At 42.2% G+C, this 17,209-nt stretch overlaps 1 protein-coding gene across 3 annotated transcripts in view; it reads left to right on the forward strand.

The window, feature by feature from the left end:
* Nucleotides 1-17,209, forward strand: part of LOC107043748 (glutamate synthase 1 [NADH], chloroplastic) — a 301,745-nt gene that overhangs the window by 99,076 nt on the left and 185,460 nt on the right. For all 3 annotated transcript variants that reach the window (XM_015265359.1, XM_015265360.1, XM_015265361.1), the window contains exon 2: nucleotides 3,503-3,631. In XM_015265359.1, the coding sequence (XP_015120845.1) occupies nucleotides 3,512-3,631 (120 nt within the window). In that variant the 5' untranslated portion in view covers nucleotides 3,503-3,511. The remainder of the gene's footprint in view (nucleotides 1-3,502; nucleotides 3,632-17,209) is intronic.

Here is a 17,209-nt window from a genome sequence, read left to right on the forward strand (position 1 = left end):
TAGTATTGGTGCCCAGGAAACCCCGAGGTGGAAAGGAGGCTCTCCAGGGAAACGCCCTGGTATTTTGAAGGAGTGCAAGGCGCCGGTGGAATTCCACGTGTTCGCCAGAGTGAAGTCCCATCGTGAGTACGAGTTACCCCCCTCATTTTCCCTCTTGTCCCCACAATATTACCCTTCATACCCCCCAACGGTGAGCCTACATTCTTTTGTTTCTTCCCCATTTAGTTATTGTTCTTATATTTAGTTGCATTCCCTCGACACGACTAGCTTCTCCCCTTTTTCTGCATTAGAGTCACTCCCCTTTTTACGTGTACAAAAGTTGCCTGGCCTTACCCATAACCCTAGATCCAAGTAAAAGGCATTTCAAACGTCTTACGACGATCTAATCTGTAAATTACTAGAAATATAGATATTTAGTTAATTTTATCCCTCATTTGTCCTCATTATTTAATTGCCCTAAATCCCCCTTTTAGGAAATAATATTAATTAAATATTGAACGGTCACAGAAGATTAATAAATTCGATTTCTTCATTTCCACAACAAAAAGATGAGCGCGCGCGAAAGCGCGCGCACAGATCTAGTAGATATAAATTTTTTTAGAATTGGCACAAAAGAAAAGAATTGTTAACATGACATCTTTGGCTTCCGGATGGATGCCGCGTTTGGATTCAGCGTTGCGCCGACGTTTCGCAAACATTGCAGTCTGCATCTTCAGGGCTATGAGCTCCGATTCTGAGCTCCGATGTCTAGGGGAAGTCCTTATATGCCTTCCCTTGTGGTGGCGGGGGAAGGGGAAGGGGGGGGGGTCAGTCAATCATATGTTTTTAATTGATCAGCTGGTCAATTAAAAAACCGGGAGGACGGTTTTCCAAATGGGGTTCACTTGATATCCTCTGTCCCTGTTGAGGTTGTTAGGGTTTTTATGGATCTCCAAACCCTCTCGGTATTTCCTTTCGAAATACCCTTGAGATTTGGCCAACATTCTGGCTTGGTCGTACTGGATAGTGTGTTCAGTGTCCATCCAGTGTTCAGCCAGGGCAGACTCTTCTAAGTGACCGTATTTGGAGCACCGCTGGTGAATTGACGTTGGAGGCTATCATACCCTAGGTGGTATGATAGCTGCGTTAAATTATAGAAAAAAAAAAGAACACAGTTTGTGGGAAAAGCCTTTCGGCATAAAAAACCCAGATTTATTATCAATACACTAAGTTTGGAGGGTTCACTGCGAATGTCGGTGACACACACGACGATTCACTCACACACATACATACAACACAATGTATTTGTTCGTTATTTCAGTTGTTTGTGACAACGGTTAGCACGTGTTCACACATATAAACATTAACCTACACTAAAACCTTAATAACGCAAGCTAATTTGGGGGTTGATTGGCGCAAAGGTTAGTTGCGTCCTTGGAAGCGTGGCTTGTGTGCCACGTGGAGGCACGAAATCGTGTGATTTCGTGCCGTTGGTTAATCGTTCGTTCGATCGTTAATTCGTAGCCACTTACTATCAAATTTCGTTTCAAATTTTACGAGAAGGTGCTGCCACCATTTACCGCCTATTCATAACCGTCAGCGCGGGCACATACCAGCGACAACGGCGCCCGTAACGTGCCGCCGCCGCTTGTCGCCAGCATGTGAACGCGGCTTCAGACCTTCGCAGGTGTTACGATGTAACAGCTGGTGTTCCTTGATCCGTGTACTGATCTTCCTCCCGGTTTCTCCAATGTACACTTTCCCGCATGAGCAGGGGATCTCGTACACTCCTGGTGTGCTCCGAGGTGGTCTTGGATTGTTAACATCTTGTACAAATTTGGATTCAAAAATATAAAATTTTGGTCATCGACATATTTCTCGGAATTTTTGTTTAAACCATAAAAAAAGAAACATATTTATTTCATTTTTTTCCTCTATTTTTACGCATTTTAAAAATATCCTAAAGAAATCGGATTGAGAAAAAAGAAGAGATTCAGGAAAGGAACAAGGTAAAGATATATGTAAGTGTTATCCTAAAAATAAAAATTAAAAGAAACAGGAAGTTTTCCTAAAAAGAATTTTCCTGTTGATAATTTTAACGTCGAGTCCCGGAATTAGGAAAAAGGTTGTCCTCCGACGCTAGACGTCTCCGGACATTACAGGAACATGAAGGAACTGGAGGGCCTGGAGGTACAATTGGAGACCGTGAAGGAAGACCTGACAGACCAAAAACGGGAATTTAGCGCAAGCTCAGAGATTCGCAGTTATGGCGACTTTCTTCATCCGTCTCTGAGTTTCACTGCTATAGTTGTGGTAACCTTCATTACTGCGGGATTTTTGATATGCTGGTGGTACAAGAAGAGTAGGAGACCGTAGCTGACGCCTAGGAGAAAATGAGCGTTAGAAGCAATCGTATAGACGCCTATACAACCGATGATATGACCCAAAAACACAAAAATGTTCATAACTCGTAAAATATTCATGTAATCGAAAAATAAAAACTACGATTTTTTCAATGAATACTCGAGAGACTATTGTTTCTGGGCAGTAACTCAACAAGATTATCACTGTTCACCTGATACCGTCAGTATTAGAGTGAACATATCTGATTCTGACTTCGTATAGTTTAAGTAAGAAATAAACGCGTATTATTGAGTACTATTCGCGGGTGAATTAATTCCAAAATTAACGAAACCAACCGCTTGGGATTCTAATAGTAAATTCATCCAAATTTTCCCTAGATGCAGCACAAGAACAATAAAGGCACGTAGGGATAAACTGAGCTGTGCTGCTTTATTGGCAATTGACTTGTGTTGCACCAAGAATTTTTACTGATAATCATTGTCATCTTCAGCAGAAAATGGTAAAAATCATTTGAAGGCAAATTATGAATTGTCATTTGAATTGCAATGCACCTTAAGTCAGTTACAAATAAATTTGCAGAGCTTATTCTATCCTTACGTGTGTCCATTATTTTTGTCCTTCATTAACTCTCCGTTGGTCGCACTATGACCGCCGCGCTGCACTTTTTCAGTTTTTTTAAATCACACTGCAGTAAAGCCTTCGAAAAATTTGAAAAAAATTTACATTTCATTTTGAAATGTTTAGAAGCCCTATCAATGAAAATATCCGCCAAAAATATCATAAGTAGGTGGATTTTCAAATTTTCATTCCGAAACTCCGGGACGTGTATCGTGTATAAGGCGAATCTTCAGAACAACATGGCAACTTTGAGTTTGAATATATAATTAAGTGTAACACTGAACGAGAAAAACCTCACGGGACTTTTTTAAGTGTACGATCTAGATCACTTTTAACTTTTTCCTAGATCTTCCAAATTTATCACTATATCGCTATATGCTGGCGCGGCGGTTACGGCGCGACCATGTTACTCAATCTAATTACAAATAATTTGTACAGATTAATATTGTTGTGATCGGGCATTTGATTAGAAATACTCATACTTGCTCTAATGAATTCTACTCCTGAATTTTTTTTATAACGGAATTTGTTTTGATTTCAGGTTACGAATATGAGCTCTGGTGATCCTTGGGCTTTTCCGGTAAAGCAGGGTCTTTATGACCCGAGTTTGGAAAAAGATGCTTGTGGTGTTGGTTTTATTGTCGCTATCGATGGAAAAAGATCGCATAAGGTACGCAAAACTAAATTTCACCTTTAATTTGAAATAAAAATCTTTGTCATATTCAAAAGAAGCAAATTCATGCGCCCATCGAGGTCATTCAATAGTAGAAGGATCAATCAATTAAAGGCATACCAAGGTGAAACTAGGAAATCTTTGTTTGATGGGAATGAAAATGAAATCTCTTCGATAAGGGGTGTTTTTAGTGAAAAATAACGGAACTCATGTCATGTTAAAAAATTTTTGAGCTACGAAAATGATCTGAGTGATTTTTTCCCGAAAACACTTGGGCTTGAGATATCTGCAAAATAATTTGAATGAAATTCTTCCGCTTGTCTTCTTTACCAATGTCATACAAAATGGAAAGAAATGCTGAGTCATAATTAGAACAATCTCCGAAGCTCGTCATAACTCAATTGTTAGTCCAATAAAGAATGGAGATATGTTAATTATTAAGAGGTAATACTCGGACGAATAAACACATGAAGGATAAAAAAAATCTAAAGATGTAGGAATTGAGGTTATTGAGGGAAGGTTCAATTCCCTAATAATGCAATTACGTTATGTTGAAGTTGGTAGGTCAGGCGTTCGAAATAACGAGGCAGTTGATATTATCAAGAAACATTTTAATGTTACTCGTCAAGGCACACAGGTCGAAGTGACGCCGGCAGACGCAGTGTCGACTCACATCACAGTCCACGCAAGCGCAGTATAGTTACATAAGAATACGTATTAAGTAGTTAATAGAGATAGGATCAGTTGACGGGGAGCTGGCGCCCTCTTCCAACACTCCCTCCCGACAGCTTCACGTCCTCCTTCATCTAGTTTTTCTTCTTTCCTGAACACACAATAAGACTGTCATTAGATATTTACATTCAATATTTTATCAACTTGACGTTTATGTAATTCCAACGTCAGAGGTTTTGTAAACACGTCAACTAATTGATCTCTTGAGCATATCCGTTTTACTTTGATCAAGTTTAGCTTTACACATTCTTTAATATGGTGAGCTTTAACATCAATAATGTATCTTAATCTATTTCCCCTACTCGTCTCTGCACAACTCGTCGCTGCTCTGTTATCGCACCATAATATCATTGGCAGCTTGGGTGGAAAAATTAATTTTAAAGAGTTATATATAGATAACATCTCTTGACTGGTCTCGCTCATTGCAACATATTCAGCCTGACAAGTTGACAATGCAACGTAAGATTGCTTGTGAGTTCTCCAAATAATAGAGTCCCCAAACAATTCAATCACAAATCCACACGTAGTCAATGAGTTCTTGCAATCAGCAAAACAAGAATCAGAATATGCTTCAATTTCGTTAGTCTCACCAGCATACCTCAGACCCAGATTAGAAGTACCCCTTAGATACCTAAGTACCCTTGTTACCATCTTCCAATCTTCATCAGTTGGATTCACCTGGTGTCTACTCAAGATATTGACAGCGTAATAAATATCTGGTCTGTTGGAGTGTAGCCAACCAAAACACCTCGTATACCTACTGCCCTGAATGTAGGTCCGACCTTTCTTTGTACCTTCATGTACGCAAGACTGCCGAATCTTTTAACCTGTCCAACATCAAAGCTATGTCCCGGTGCAAATTCTTCTAATGGAGTTTTCATTTCATTGGATTTGTGGGGAGTATGATTGTAGGAGTAAGCCGCGGCAGACAGAGCCAGGTCCCACATGCTTTCGGGTAATTTAGCGTCAAACATGTAGACTCAAACCTTCTTCTGGATTGTCTGGTTGTACCGTTCCGCGACCCCGTTATGCTCAGGTGTATCGGGATATGGCAGTTGCAATTCTGCCCCTAGTCTTTTCAACACTTCAACTGTATATCCCCCTGTAAATTCGGTAGCCTGATCTGACCTGAGATAACACACTTTAGCATCGTAACCCAACAGATTCCTACCGCTCCTAACAAACATTTCAAGGCAGTGACCTGTTTCACTTTTTGTTCTCATCGGGTATGCCATCGCGAATCTCGATTTATCGTCAATGAATACAGATATATACCTGTATCCCTTCGGATGTGAACTCGGGGATATGGGTCCCATTACGTCAGAATGAATAATCTGAAGAGGTTCTGACGCTCGAGTTCTTACATTAGGAAATGGTAATCTATTAAATTTGGAAACCAAACATACTTCGCACTCCATTATAGACTCATCAAACACCACGTTTCTAAGTTCTTTATTTTCTGGAAATTTTAATTGGACAGCTTTGAGATACGCTAGAGATGCATGGCCTAGTCTCACGTGCCACAACATGGGTTTGTTATTTGTTTGAAACAAATCTTTTCCAACTTCAAACGGATCCAGATTTTCAGTACTCACATTAGATTGAGCTTCATCTGCATTGTTTATTTTTCTGTCCCAGATAGACTAATCGAAATTGGAGTGAATGAGTTGGTCCTGAATCGGTTTAGAAGTTTCAGTCTTTTGAAGCTCTTCAGATTGCACAATATTATTTAACTTAACTGGCTCGTCTGCAATCTGTGTGTTATTTTCGCTCAACGGTTCTACGTTAGAAGATTCTTTCGATTTACTAGTGGTACTTCGCGTCACATAATTACGAGTCCCTGTTTCATTACTCACCATATTGGCTATCACCCGTCTAATCGTATTTTTACACATTTGCATTTAATTGATTGTATTTATTTATTTCTAACTCAACAATCCAAAATGGTTTCCGGTAAACCCCTGAGATAAAAGACCCGTTCGACTCCGAATTAAAGATGTCTATTTTTTTGTCATCTAAGTATATAGCAAGACCCATTTCAGCGAATCTTTTCAGCGACAGCAAGTTGGCCTGAAGAGACTCAGCGAATATAACCTCATCTATTTCGAAAGTGTTGCCATCTACCAATTCAACCTCTACTTGACCGACTCCGTTTTCAAATTCGCCGCTTCATTTTTGTTTGCACATTTGATAACAGTTGTTTCGCTCGTCGAGGGATTTAAATATTATCTTTGAATTGGATAGATGCTCCGTAGCACCAGAATCAGTCAGGAATTTAACGATAAATTTATTTTCGAAATAATCCATTGAATCTACCAACATTGCCTGAGTTTCAATCAAATCGTCATTCGCTTCCATGTAATTTTCTGAATTGTATATATTCAGCTTACCTTTATCTTTGTTGTCTCCAGCTGCAGTCTTGCTAGTATCTTCCTTGTTAAATTTGGTATAAGTTTTGGATTTTGAGTACCTGCTATCGTATCCATTCCTCTGACCCTGGAACCTAGTCCCCTTGACATTTCTCGAATCATAAGATCCTGAATTTTCATGTCTCCTTTTCAACGACCCAACTGTACGCCCAGATCCCCGAAAACCTTTCCCATCCCAACGACTACCTTTATTGTTTGAATTAGATTTATTAGGCTCACCTGAGTTTGGACACTCCTTCTTAATGTGCCCATACTCCTTGCACTTGTAGCAAAGTTTTCCTTTGCCCTTACGCGGGCAGAACCGATCGAGATGCCCAAAAGCTCCACATTCAAAACACCTGTCGTCTTTACTCACCAGGTTTGCTGCTCTAACCTCTCCAGCCTCGTCATTGGTTTGCTTCCTGGCTGCCTCGCCTTGCATGACAAGTTTCAATTGTTCGTAATTAGGGGGTTGTTCACCCTTGATCTCGGCAGCGGATTGGAGGAATCGCACCATGGATACAGAACCCATAATAGCATTGCTAAATGCATCTCTTTTCTCCTCGTCGGATAGAGGAACAGCATCTGTAGCATTTTCATACTTACGAATTGCATCTTCAAACTTTTCACAGAACTCACTCGCTGCTGTCATCTTACCAATAATATATTTCATATTCGATATTTCTTTTCTGACAGTGGAAAATGAGACATTTGTCTCATATCTTTCGATTTCTTCGAGGTTAATCAAGATCTCCACTGGATCATCAAGTTGAGACTACCTTGGAACGATAATTCTTGTCAATATGATTGATCAAAATGTCTCTAACTTTGAATTTATGCTCATTCAAGGTACTTTGATCACCAGCGAAATCAACCCTTGGATCGATGACATGCATTAGTCTATGGGATCTGACCTCTGACTTGGAGTAGTCATAAAAATGCTCAAATCTTGTGCTATTATCTAATTTATAGTCTTTTTTGACTGAAGGTCCTTTGTTCATGATATCTAATCTGATAGCATCGGCATCTAATTTAGCATCGCTAGTGTCAGTGCCTCTGTTTTGACTATTGATTTGACTTTTTAAAGTATTCATGTGTTTCTCTACAATATTTTCCACCACGGCTGCTAATTCCTCATTATTATCGACGTCGTGATTGTCATTAGCCTGGTTAGGAGTTTCTCTCATCTCGTCACTGGTATCACCAGACTCTATCCAGTCCACGACTTTCTCCAATCCCTGTTCGAGTTTCTGGAACCTCTCATCACGTTCCGCCTTCTCTTCCCTTAGCTCACGCAGCGAGGCCTTCTGACTCCAAGAAACCCCTGCTGGTGTTTATTTGGATATTCGTGACTCTTATGAGAATGTCATACATGCACTCTGTTTTCTCGCAGATATTCGCTAGTCGTTGATCGACTGGAATTTTTCGTTTTGGCACAATAGGAATAGATTTTGTTGGATCATTTACAGGAGTGGGTGTTGGGCGTATTATTTGAACTTCAGCTTCGATATATTTAATATTAGTTATTTTGGGTTTATTGTTACCTAACTTGAGAGCTGCAGCAACTACCGACTCGTCAGTTTTCCCAGCTGGGACTTCCACACCCTCATCACCAACCTTTAGCTCACCCTCGTCAGCAACATTTTGTCTGCCCTCGTTGCCGTTGGTTTTTTGACCCCCGCTTTCCTGACCCTCACCCATTTTACTTACCTCGGTAGTAGGCTGATGTGGTTGTTCCTCGTACACCTTGGGCATGATTGAAATTTCGTTGGCCAAAATTTTCTTTTCGCACCATTCCACCAACGATTTCCACTGATTATCAGTCATCATGTCTTTGCCTGTTAGGAAAAGGTGGGTTAGGATTTACATTTATATGTATTATAAGGATATTTTCCTGGGTTGTTCACCCAGGAAAAATCCTAACTACTTTTTAAGCCTTCTCTATCGCTCAATAATCGGGCGCCAGCCGAACCTTTACGGGAGGTTCGACAAAAACCGGCCTCTGAGGCAAACTCGTCCACTCAGAGGACTTCTGTGGCCGGGCAGAGGGTTGCCCAGCTAGCATCAGTGTGACATGGTAGAGTGGGCGAGGTCCACCGGTAGTATCCTATGCCAAACGTCACCAGCCACTATTTCAGGCTGGAAATTAAGCCTCACGGCCTAGTCAACCATGCAAATTGAATTTACTCTCGTCCTGGAGGGTTTTTCACTCTCTCAGTAGGCTTTCTCCTCCCGAGTATTTCGACTCGGGAGTGTTTTCAGAATTAAATGCGAATCAGCCGGGACTCCTCAGAGCCTGAGACGCCGAGAGGCTGACCCGACCAAAGTGGAACACTGTTACCCACTTCACGACCACCCACACTCTCGGCCACCAGTTACCGCTTCTGTCATCGCACGTCACCGTCTCCGGGTACTCGAATGTCGGCACATGGTCGGGTCGACAGGAGGACGATCTCTACTCCAGACCCACGGACCCATGCGCTCGTCATTTGTTTCGCCGAGCCGGATAACGCCGGAAACAACAAAGTCGTCACTAAGAGTTCCGAAATAACTCTTTTTCCGTTTGTGGGGGATGCAGGAGCATCCCCCTACGCTCGCTACCATCAGTTATGCACCTGGCTGCGCTGAGCTATTCGCCCACCATTCCCGTGGCCATCTTTCAAGCCAATACCATAGTATATATCAGAGAAATCCTTTCGACTTCCCCGCTCGAGCGTCTGCGTTCGACTAACTCAGAATCTCACTAGGGCCTTCTCCCCCTAGTCTGGATATCTCAGCGACGATAGGTCATTCCGTTACCCTATCCCCACCAATCCACCCGACGGGATCCCGGGGGCACCAGTCCTACCTGGCCGTTGGTCCCTAGTCTACTCTGACATAGCCTATGGAATCGCCTAGTTGGACAGCCTGTACGTCGGCCCCTTTTCCCCTAGCACATGCTGGGCGAATTCCAAAATAGCGATAGTCTAGTAACGTCCTCCAGACCTCCAGGGGTCGCGGTTTCACCCATAACCGCTATGCCTTAGGTCTTTCATCGGTTTGTCGCTCAGTTCATCTAGTCGCGGCTTTCGTCAGCCGCCTCTAGATGTCACTTCATGTCTCAGTTTTAGAGTTCACGTATCTTTTTAAGGGGATTTCAACCCGTAACGAGAAAATCTCGTTACAGTATATATATATAATGTCCTGCTATTAAAGATGTGAACACAAGTCATAGTTAACATCAGAACTTCGAACACAAATGAGAAATGTACACAAAGTTCATTGTATGTCCGAAAATGACGATCGATTTTAAAAAGTCGAACTTACAAACTAATTTCCACCGATCGCTTATTGGGAACAACTCTGATTCAGAATAGATTCTGAATACGCGTATAATATCATTAATAATTCATGATAATTTTAATTGTAAATCGGTATTGTTGATCAATTAATTAATCAATTAATTAATTAGAGCTCTTCGTGCTTTTATCTATATGTGTTGATATTTGCTAGCCAATATCCCCACNAATTAATAACTCATGATAATTTTAATTGTAAATCGGTATTGTTGATCAATTAATTAATCAATTAATTAATTAGAGCTCTTCGTGCTTTTATCTATATGTGTTGATATTTGCTAGCCAATATCCCCACAAGCACTTAATCGTATGCATTTCTCATTTCCTTTCTCTCGTCCCAGACTCTCATCAACTCACCCCATTTCAACATTTTAATTGTGTCTGAACTCATAATTAAAACGTTTTCCGACACCTCGATGAGGATGTCGTCTCCTCTGTGGGCATCATCGAATCCAACGAGAAATGTGAGTCGTTGCCACAAATTCCACAAGTCGTCACCTGTGGTTGTGTATTTTTAATTTAGAATAATGTTCTTTAAACAAAATAATTGTGGTAGGATTCTAAATAATTATTTCGAATCAGAATAATACTCAGTGATTATTCTGTCGAACGAGATCGAAAATCGTGCGCACGCCGGCGTGTGGTATTGCGATCATCTATCTCTTTCTAAATTCTCCGACCCACCACTCTACCACACACACGGACGTTGCGAGTCTAGCTTGGCTAACAACTGCCAGCGTTCCCCGCCCCTGCCTTCTCCCCGCGTGCCCACCGACTCCGCTGTCGACTCACCCAGCCACTCACCGCGTCCCACGCCCAACTCGAGTTTTCCAATTATCCGACCCAAAATCAAAGAATTTGTTGCATCACAATTTCAAGAAAAATTCTATTTTTTTTTTAATTTTATTTTCGGCCCTTTGTGACTTTGATTTTATTTCAGAGAGTATACATATTTTTATTTGATTTTTGTGGTCATTTTCGCACCGGCCGCCATCTTTGCACGTGGCTTCCTCGTTCTTCCCGCCGACTCTACCGTACTGATGTAATTAATTATTTTCACACCGAGGCACTTTCACTTATTAATTTAAATGAGACTTACCCATTTCAGCCTTTGTAATTACCAATTGTTTAATCCAACTCAGAGGTCTTCACCTCACCTCTCCAACCGAGTCTCCTCACCCTTTGTGACTCACATCACAGTCCGCGCAAGCGCAGTATAATTACATAAGAATAAGTATTAAGTAGTTAATAGAGATAGGATCAGTTGACGGGGAGCTGGCGCCCTCTTCCAACACGTTAACTAATCACAATATATTTACAAGACGTTCAAGGATATATATGCCAAAGTGAATGATAGGTGTGATCCGGTAAGCGGTCCGTGACGGACTGTTTAAAGTCATCATATCTCAATTGGCAGAGCAATCGAATTTCGTAAATGAAATGAATCCGAAATATTCGCGTGACACAATAAGTGCGAGAGAGGGAGAGAGAGCGCGCATGGGGTTCGTTCACCCGTCGATCATCTTTTCCTCGGTGACCGTGGTCAACGTGTGAGTGTGAACGTGAGAATGTACCAAGCCGCTACATGACTCCCCTGCTTGAGTAAAAACGAAGTTTTTAGGTCTGTAACAGAAAACAATTATTATTGGAACAGATGAATTTTCGATTTGGCAAGCAAGTGAGAAAAAAAAATTGTGAGAAAAAATTATTCGTAGAAGCCGAGTGTTCCCGTCTCGGCTGCTGTGGTTGTGCTTGGCTGCGGCTGTTGCTGTTCTTGCTGAGGTTCATCAGGTACATTTTGGCGCGGGGGCTATTGAGGGAGTTAGTCCATGTCCTCCGGCAGTATGTACGCTGGTTTCAGCCAGTCAATGGAGATTGGTGTTCCTGTCTATGGAGAACCTCTGCCCATTCCGCGTCTACGAACTACGTAGTGTTTCGCGTGTCGACTGATGACTCGGTGGAGGCCGTTATATCTTTGGCCAAATCTTTCAATGTAAAAATTGGTCGTGTTCGATGCCGTGAAATTGGCGCAGGTTGAACGCGTTCGAAGTGTCTTCGAAGGTCGCGTAGTAGCTCCGGTGCTCCTCTCGTGTTCGTTGGCGTGAAGAATTCTCCGGGACCTCTGATGTTCTCTCTATATGTTAACTCTGCTAGGGTGCTCTGGATGTCATTCTTTCCAAATGTTCGAAGTCCCAGCAGAACTAGAAGTAGCGCCTCGTACCAAGAGTCGCCATGGCAGCATAGGGCCGACCTCAGTTGCCTGTGGAGTCTCTCGACGAATCCATTGCCCTGTGCATGAAGCGGTGTTGTCAGCTTTCGGTCGATTCCAAGGAGCTGAGTAAGTTATGCTGGCTGGTGTTATGCAGGCTGGAACACCGAATCTTGAGATCCACTGGTAGAGGAGTGCGTAGATTAGGGTCCTCGTGTTCTCGTCTTGGAGCGGAATAGCCTCTGGGTAACGCGTGAATCTGTCCACGATGGTGAGAGAGTATTTATATTCTTTTGAGGGTAGTAGAGACACCAGGTCAATGGGGATATGTTCAAACCGTTGCGAGGGGAGTTCAAACTCAGCAATTGCCAAGGTTGCGTTACGCGTGACTTTCTGGCGTTGGCATGGCAAGCAGTGTTTGCTCCATTCTACTGTATCCTTGCTCATGGATGGCCACACATAATGTTTTCCGACGAGTTTTCGCGTTTTCTTTCGTCCAGAGTGTGCTAACGAGTGGAGTAAAGATATCACTTGTTTCCTCACCTGAGCTGGTACGTACGGGCGGACTGTACCTAATGACACATCACAGTACAGTGGTTCGTCCATTCCTGGGCGTTGTAGGCGGTCCAATCGTATGCTCATGTCAGGTCGCTGGAGTAGCTGCTGGAGCTCTTGGTCGTCGCGTTGGGCATCTATCAGCTGTTGAGTTGTGGCAGCGGTTGAGACTGTTTCGACTCGGGACAAGGCATCTGCCATGAAGTGGTTTGGGCCTGCGACGTGTCTTATGTCTGTCGAAAATTGGGTAAAGCTCGTTCTGATTTTTGTTTAAACGCGTGGGTTAGCGGTTTGTGGTCGGTGAATATAATCATGTGACGTGCTTCAAAGATTTGTCTCAAGTGTAGTACCGCTTTGTAGATCGCCTGTAATTCTCTGTCGTAAGCCGCGTGTTTCTGCGAGGAAATCGTTAGTTTCCTGCTGAAGAAGGCTAACGATTGCCAGGAACTGTGGTGCTTTTGCCGCAGGACGGCACCGATGGTGTGATCTGATGCGTCTATGAAGATGGCTCACTCTGCCTCGATATTTGGATGAGATAACAGAGTGTCCTCGGCTAGAGCTTACTTGCTACGCATAAAAACCTCTTCAGGGGCTGGAGTTCAGGTTACTGGATGCTTCCCCTAGACGTTCGTACCCTGGGTTGCGGCGTTCAGCGGGGCGAGGATTTCTGCTGCTCCCTTGATAAACTTCCGATAGAAATTTAGAGTACCGAGATATTTGCGTAGTGCTTTGTTGTAGGCCATGTGAATTCTAGGATCGCGTTGACTCGGTCTCTGGGTGATTTGATGCTTTGAGCGTTTATTACGTGGCCGAGGAAAAGTACTTCCAGCTCCACAAGAACTGATTTGGCAATGTTGATTATCAGCCCGTAGTCCTGGAGTCGTTGGAAGAGAATCCTCAGGTGGTGGCGATGTTGCTCTTCTTTTTGCGATGCTAACAAGATGTCTATATACGGGAACAAAAATGGTAGATCGCGTGTGACTTCGTCGATCAGACGAAATGTCTGAGCTGCGTTCCTGAGGCCGAAAGTCATGTACGAAAAGTCAAATAGTCCGAATGGCGTGGTCATAGCGGTTTTCTGAATGTCCTTGGGTACAACTGGAATTTGATTGAATGCGTTTACCAAATCCACGGTGGAGAAAATTGTTTTGCCATCAAGATTGGCAGCAAAGTCCTCGAAGTAACGAACAGGGTACTAATCTGTTATGGTCTTGTCGTTAAGTGCGCGGTAATCACCACATGGTCTCCATCCGTCGTTGCTCTTCAGGGCTAGATGGAGTACAGATGACCAGGGGCTTTCAGATGTGGTTGCCGTTCCTAGTTTCAGCATACTGGAGAACTCAGCCTGCACGATCTTCAGTTTATCCGGCGCTAGGCGACACGATGTGCAAGAGAACGGCCGTCCTAGTGTAGTCCTAATATCATGGACGATTGAATGCTCCGCATTTCTGAGCAATCGCCCCGGTTTTGTTATTGCAGGGAATTCCTTGAGTGAATCTTCGTTGATCTCGAGGAGCTTGACAGACAGCGCGCGGAATCGCGTGAATTGACCAGTCGATTTGAGGCCTGTTGTGTCGGCGAATTGGGATACACCTCACTTTAGGCAGTCAGTCACGGACCGCTTACCGGATCACACCTATCATTCACTTTTGTATATATTCTTCAATGTTTTGTAAATATATTGTGATTAATTAACGTAATGGCATTGTTAGTGAATTGAACCTTCCATCAACAACCTCAATTCCAACAAAGATACATTGATTTCAGCAATTATTCAATCACTCTTAATGATCGCTTCCTCAGCTTTCTAATGACAACGTAAAAAAGCACTTCTGCTGTTCGCAACATGAAGAGAGAAAAACCTTAAAAACTTATTGAGAAAACAAACTTCTCAAATAAGTGTGATTTGTACAAAAAAAATCGCACATCAATAATGACTAAAATAGGAATTATTGGGTGTGTGAATATGACTCCGCTTTTTTTTGTTCAAATAAAACACATTTGCTTGTTTAGAAAATTAAAGAAAAGTTTATTGAAAATATGCTCCATCTGCAGCTACAACCTTCGCCCATCTTCCAGGTAATTTACGTATTTCTTGCCTGAAGAAATCCTGGTCTTTTGAGCTGATCCAATTATCAAGCCAAATTTTGATATTTTCGTACGAAGTGAACTGTTCTCCCGTAAGATCTGACTGTAGTGTTCGGAATAAGTGGCAATCCGAAGGAGCTGTGTCTGGCGAATATGGCGGGTGGAGTAGCACTTCCCAGTCCTGTCCATTTAAATATCTTTTCACAACTTGGGCGGTATGCGGTTTGGCATTGTCATGTTGAAGAATTAATTTACTGTGCCTATTCACCCATTCTGGTCGTTTTTCTTCTATGGCTCGCTTCAAATGTATTAGTTGTCGTCGGTAAACTTCTTCATTAATAGTTTGAGAGGGTTCGAGCAACTCATAATACACAACACCTCCCTGATCCCACCAAATGCAGAGCATAACCTTGGCACTGTGAATATTTCTTTTTGGCTGGGATGGGCCGGGTTCACCTGGCTTCAGATAAGCTTTTTGGCGTTTAGGATTCTCATAATATATCCATTTTTCATCTCCTGTGACTATTCGATGCAAAAATCCTTTTCTTTGCTCTCTTTGAAGTAGCATTTCACAAATTGTTTTTCGACGTTGCACGTCTCTTTCTTTCAATTCATATGGAACCTAGTTACCAACTTTTTGAACCATTCCCATTGCTTTTAAACGCTTTACATCAGTTGATCGTTCAACATTTAGTGCTGCAGCCAATTCTGATTGAGTTTGGCAAGAATCCTCTGCCAACAATGCCTCCAATTCAGCCTTTTCAAATTTTTTTGGTGGTTTTCCATGTTCTCTGTCCTCAGTGCCAAAATCATTATTTTGAAATCGTCGAATCCATCCCTTGCAAGTTGTATTAGATGGAGTATGCTCATCGTAAATCTCCACAAGCAAACGATGAGTTTCCGCTACACTTTTCTTTGTAATATAATAGTGTAATAACACTTCCCGCAAATTATGTTTACTTGGAACGAAAACCGACATTGTCACGGAGGTAAAAACACTTGTTGCTTACATTTCCACCAAATGTCACGTAGTACGTTTGGGAGCTGACATAAACTACTATCGAATACAAGTGTTGCCATTTATTAGTGCACATAAGCAATACTAAAAACAACATCTGTTGGGAAAGGGCGGAGTCATATTCACACACCTAACATTTCATTAGAACATGAACATTTTTAGAAGATGAATACTATTGAAGACAAATACAGTCTCTATATTTCGTCATTGGACCAAAAGCAACTTTTCTGACGAATTTGAGCGAGGGTTGTAATCCTGCCGTGTGACAAACAATATTTTTTGTCATTACGGCTGTAAGAATAAAAAAAATGACGACTAAAAAAATGTTATTCCTAAGTTACAGACCTGCTATCATATCGGCATTATCATTCTATTTGAAAATTAAATTCCTGTCTTTAAGTAGGAAATAACCCAATAACAATTCATTCTTGTTTCGTATGAAATAAGTTCTGTTTGGAGCCAAAATATGAATGCTAGTACACTGAAATATCTGAAACTTATACGTGTTTTCAAGAAAGATTATGAAAGAAATTTCATAATTTTTTACCTTGAAACTGGGATCTGAAGAAAATGTGCAAGAATTGATGATATCTTTGGCTTCCGGATGGATGCCGCGTTTGAATTCAGCGTTGCACCGACGTTTCGCAAACATTGCAGTCTGCATCTTCAGGGCTATGAGCTCCGATTCTGAGCTCCGATGTCTTGGGGTAGTCCTTATATGCCTTCCCTTGTGGCGGTAGGGGAAGGGGATGGAGGAAGAGGTGGTCAGCCAATCATATGTTTTTAATTGATCAGCTGGTCAATTGAAAAACCGGGAGGACGGTTTTCCAAATGGGGTTCACTTGATATCCTCTGTCCCTGTTGAGGTTGTTAGGATTTTTATGGATCTCCAAACCCTCTCGGTATTTCCTTTCGAAATACCCTTGACCCACCACCACAAGGGAAGGCATATAAGGACTACCCCAAGACATCGGAGCTCAGAATCGGAGCTCATAGCACTGAACATGCAGACTGCAATGTTTGCGAAACGTCGGTGCAACGCTGAATCCAAACGCGGCATCCATCCGGAAGCCAAAGATGTCATTAATCATGGCCGCGAAAGCCTCAAAACTAAGATCAAGCGCCTCCACGGAGAGGCTATTCTTGGGTCGGTGAATTTATTCACCAAACTTAGGAAGTCCTTGCACGTCCAACTGTGCTCCCTAACTTTTTTGAAAAGGTGCCGTG

Source organism: Diachasma alloeum, unplaced genomic scaffold (assembly GCF_001412515.2).
Source record: "Diachasma alloeum isolate Michigan unplaced genomic scaffold, Dall2.0 Dall_scaffold_00624, whole genome shotgun sequence".
In the NCBI taxonomy this organism is placed as follows: domain Eukaryota; kingdom Metazoa; phylum Arthropoda; class Insecta; order Hymenoptera; family Braconidae; genus Diachasma; species Diachasma alloeum.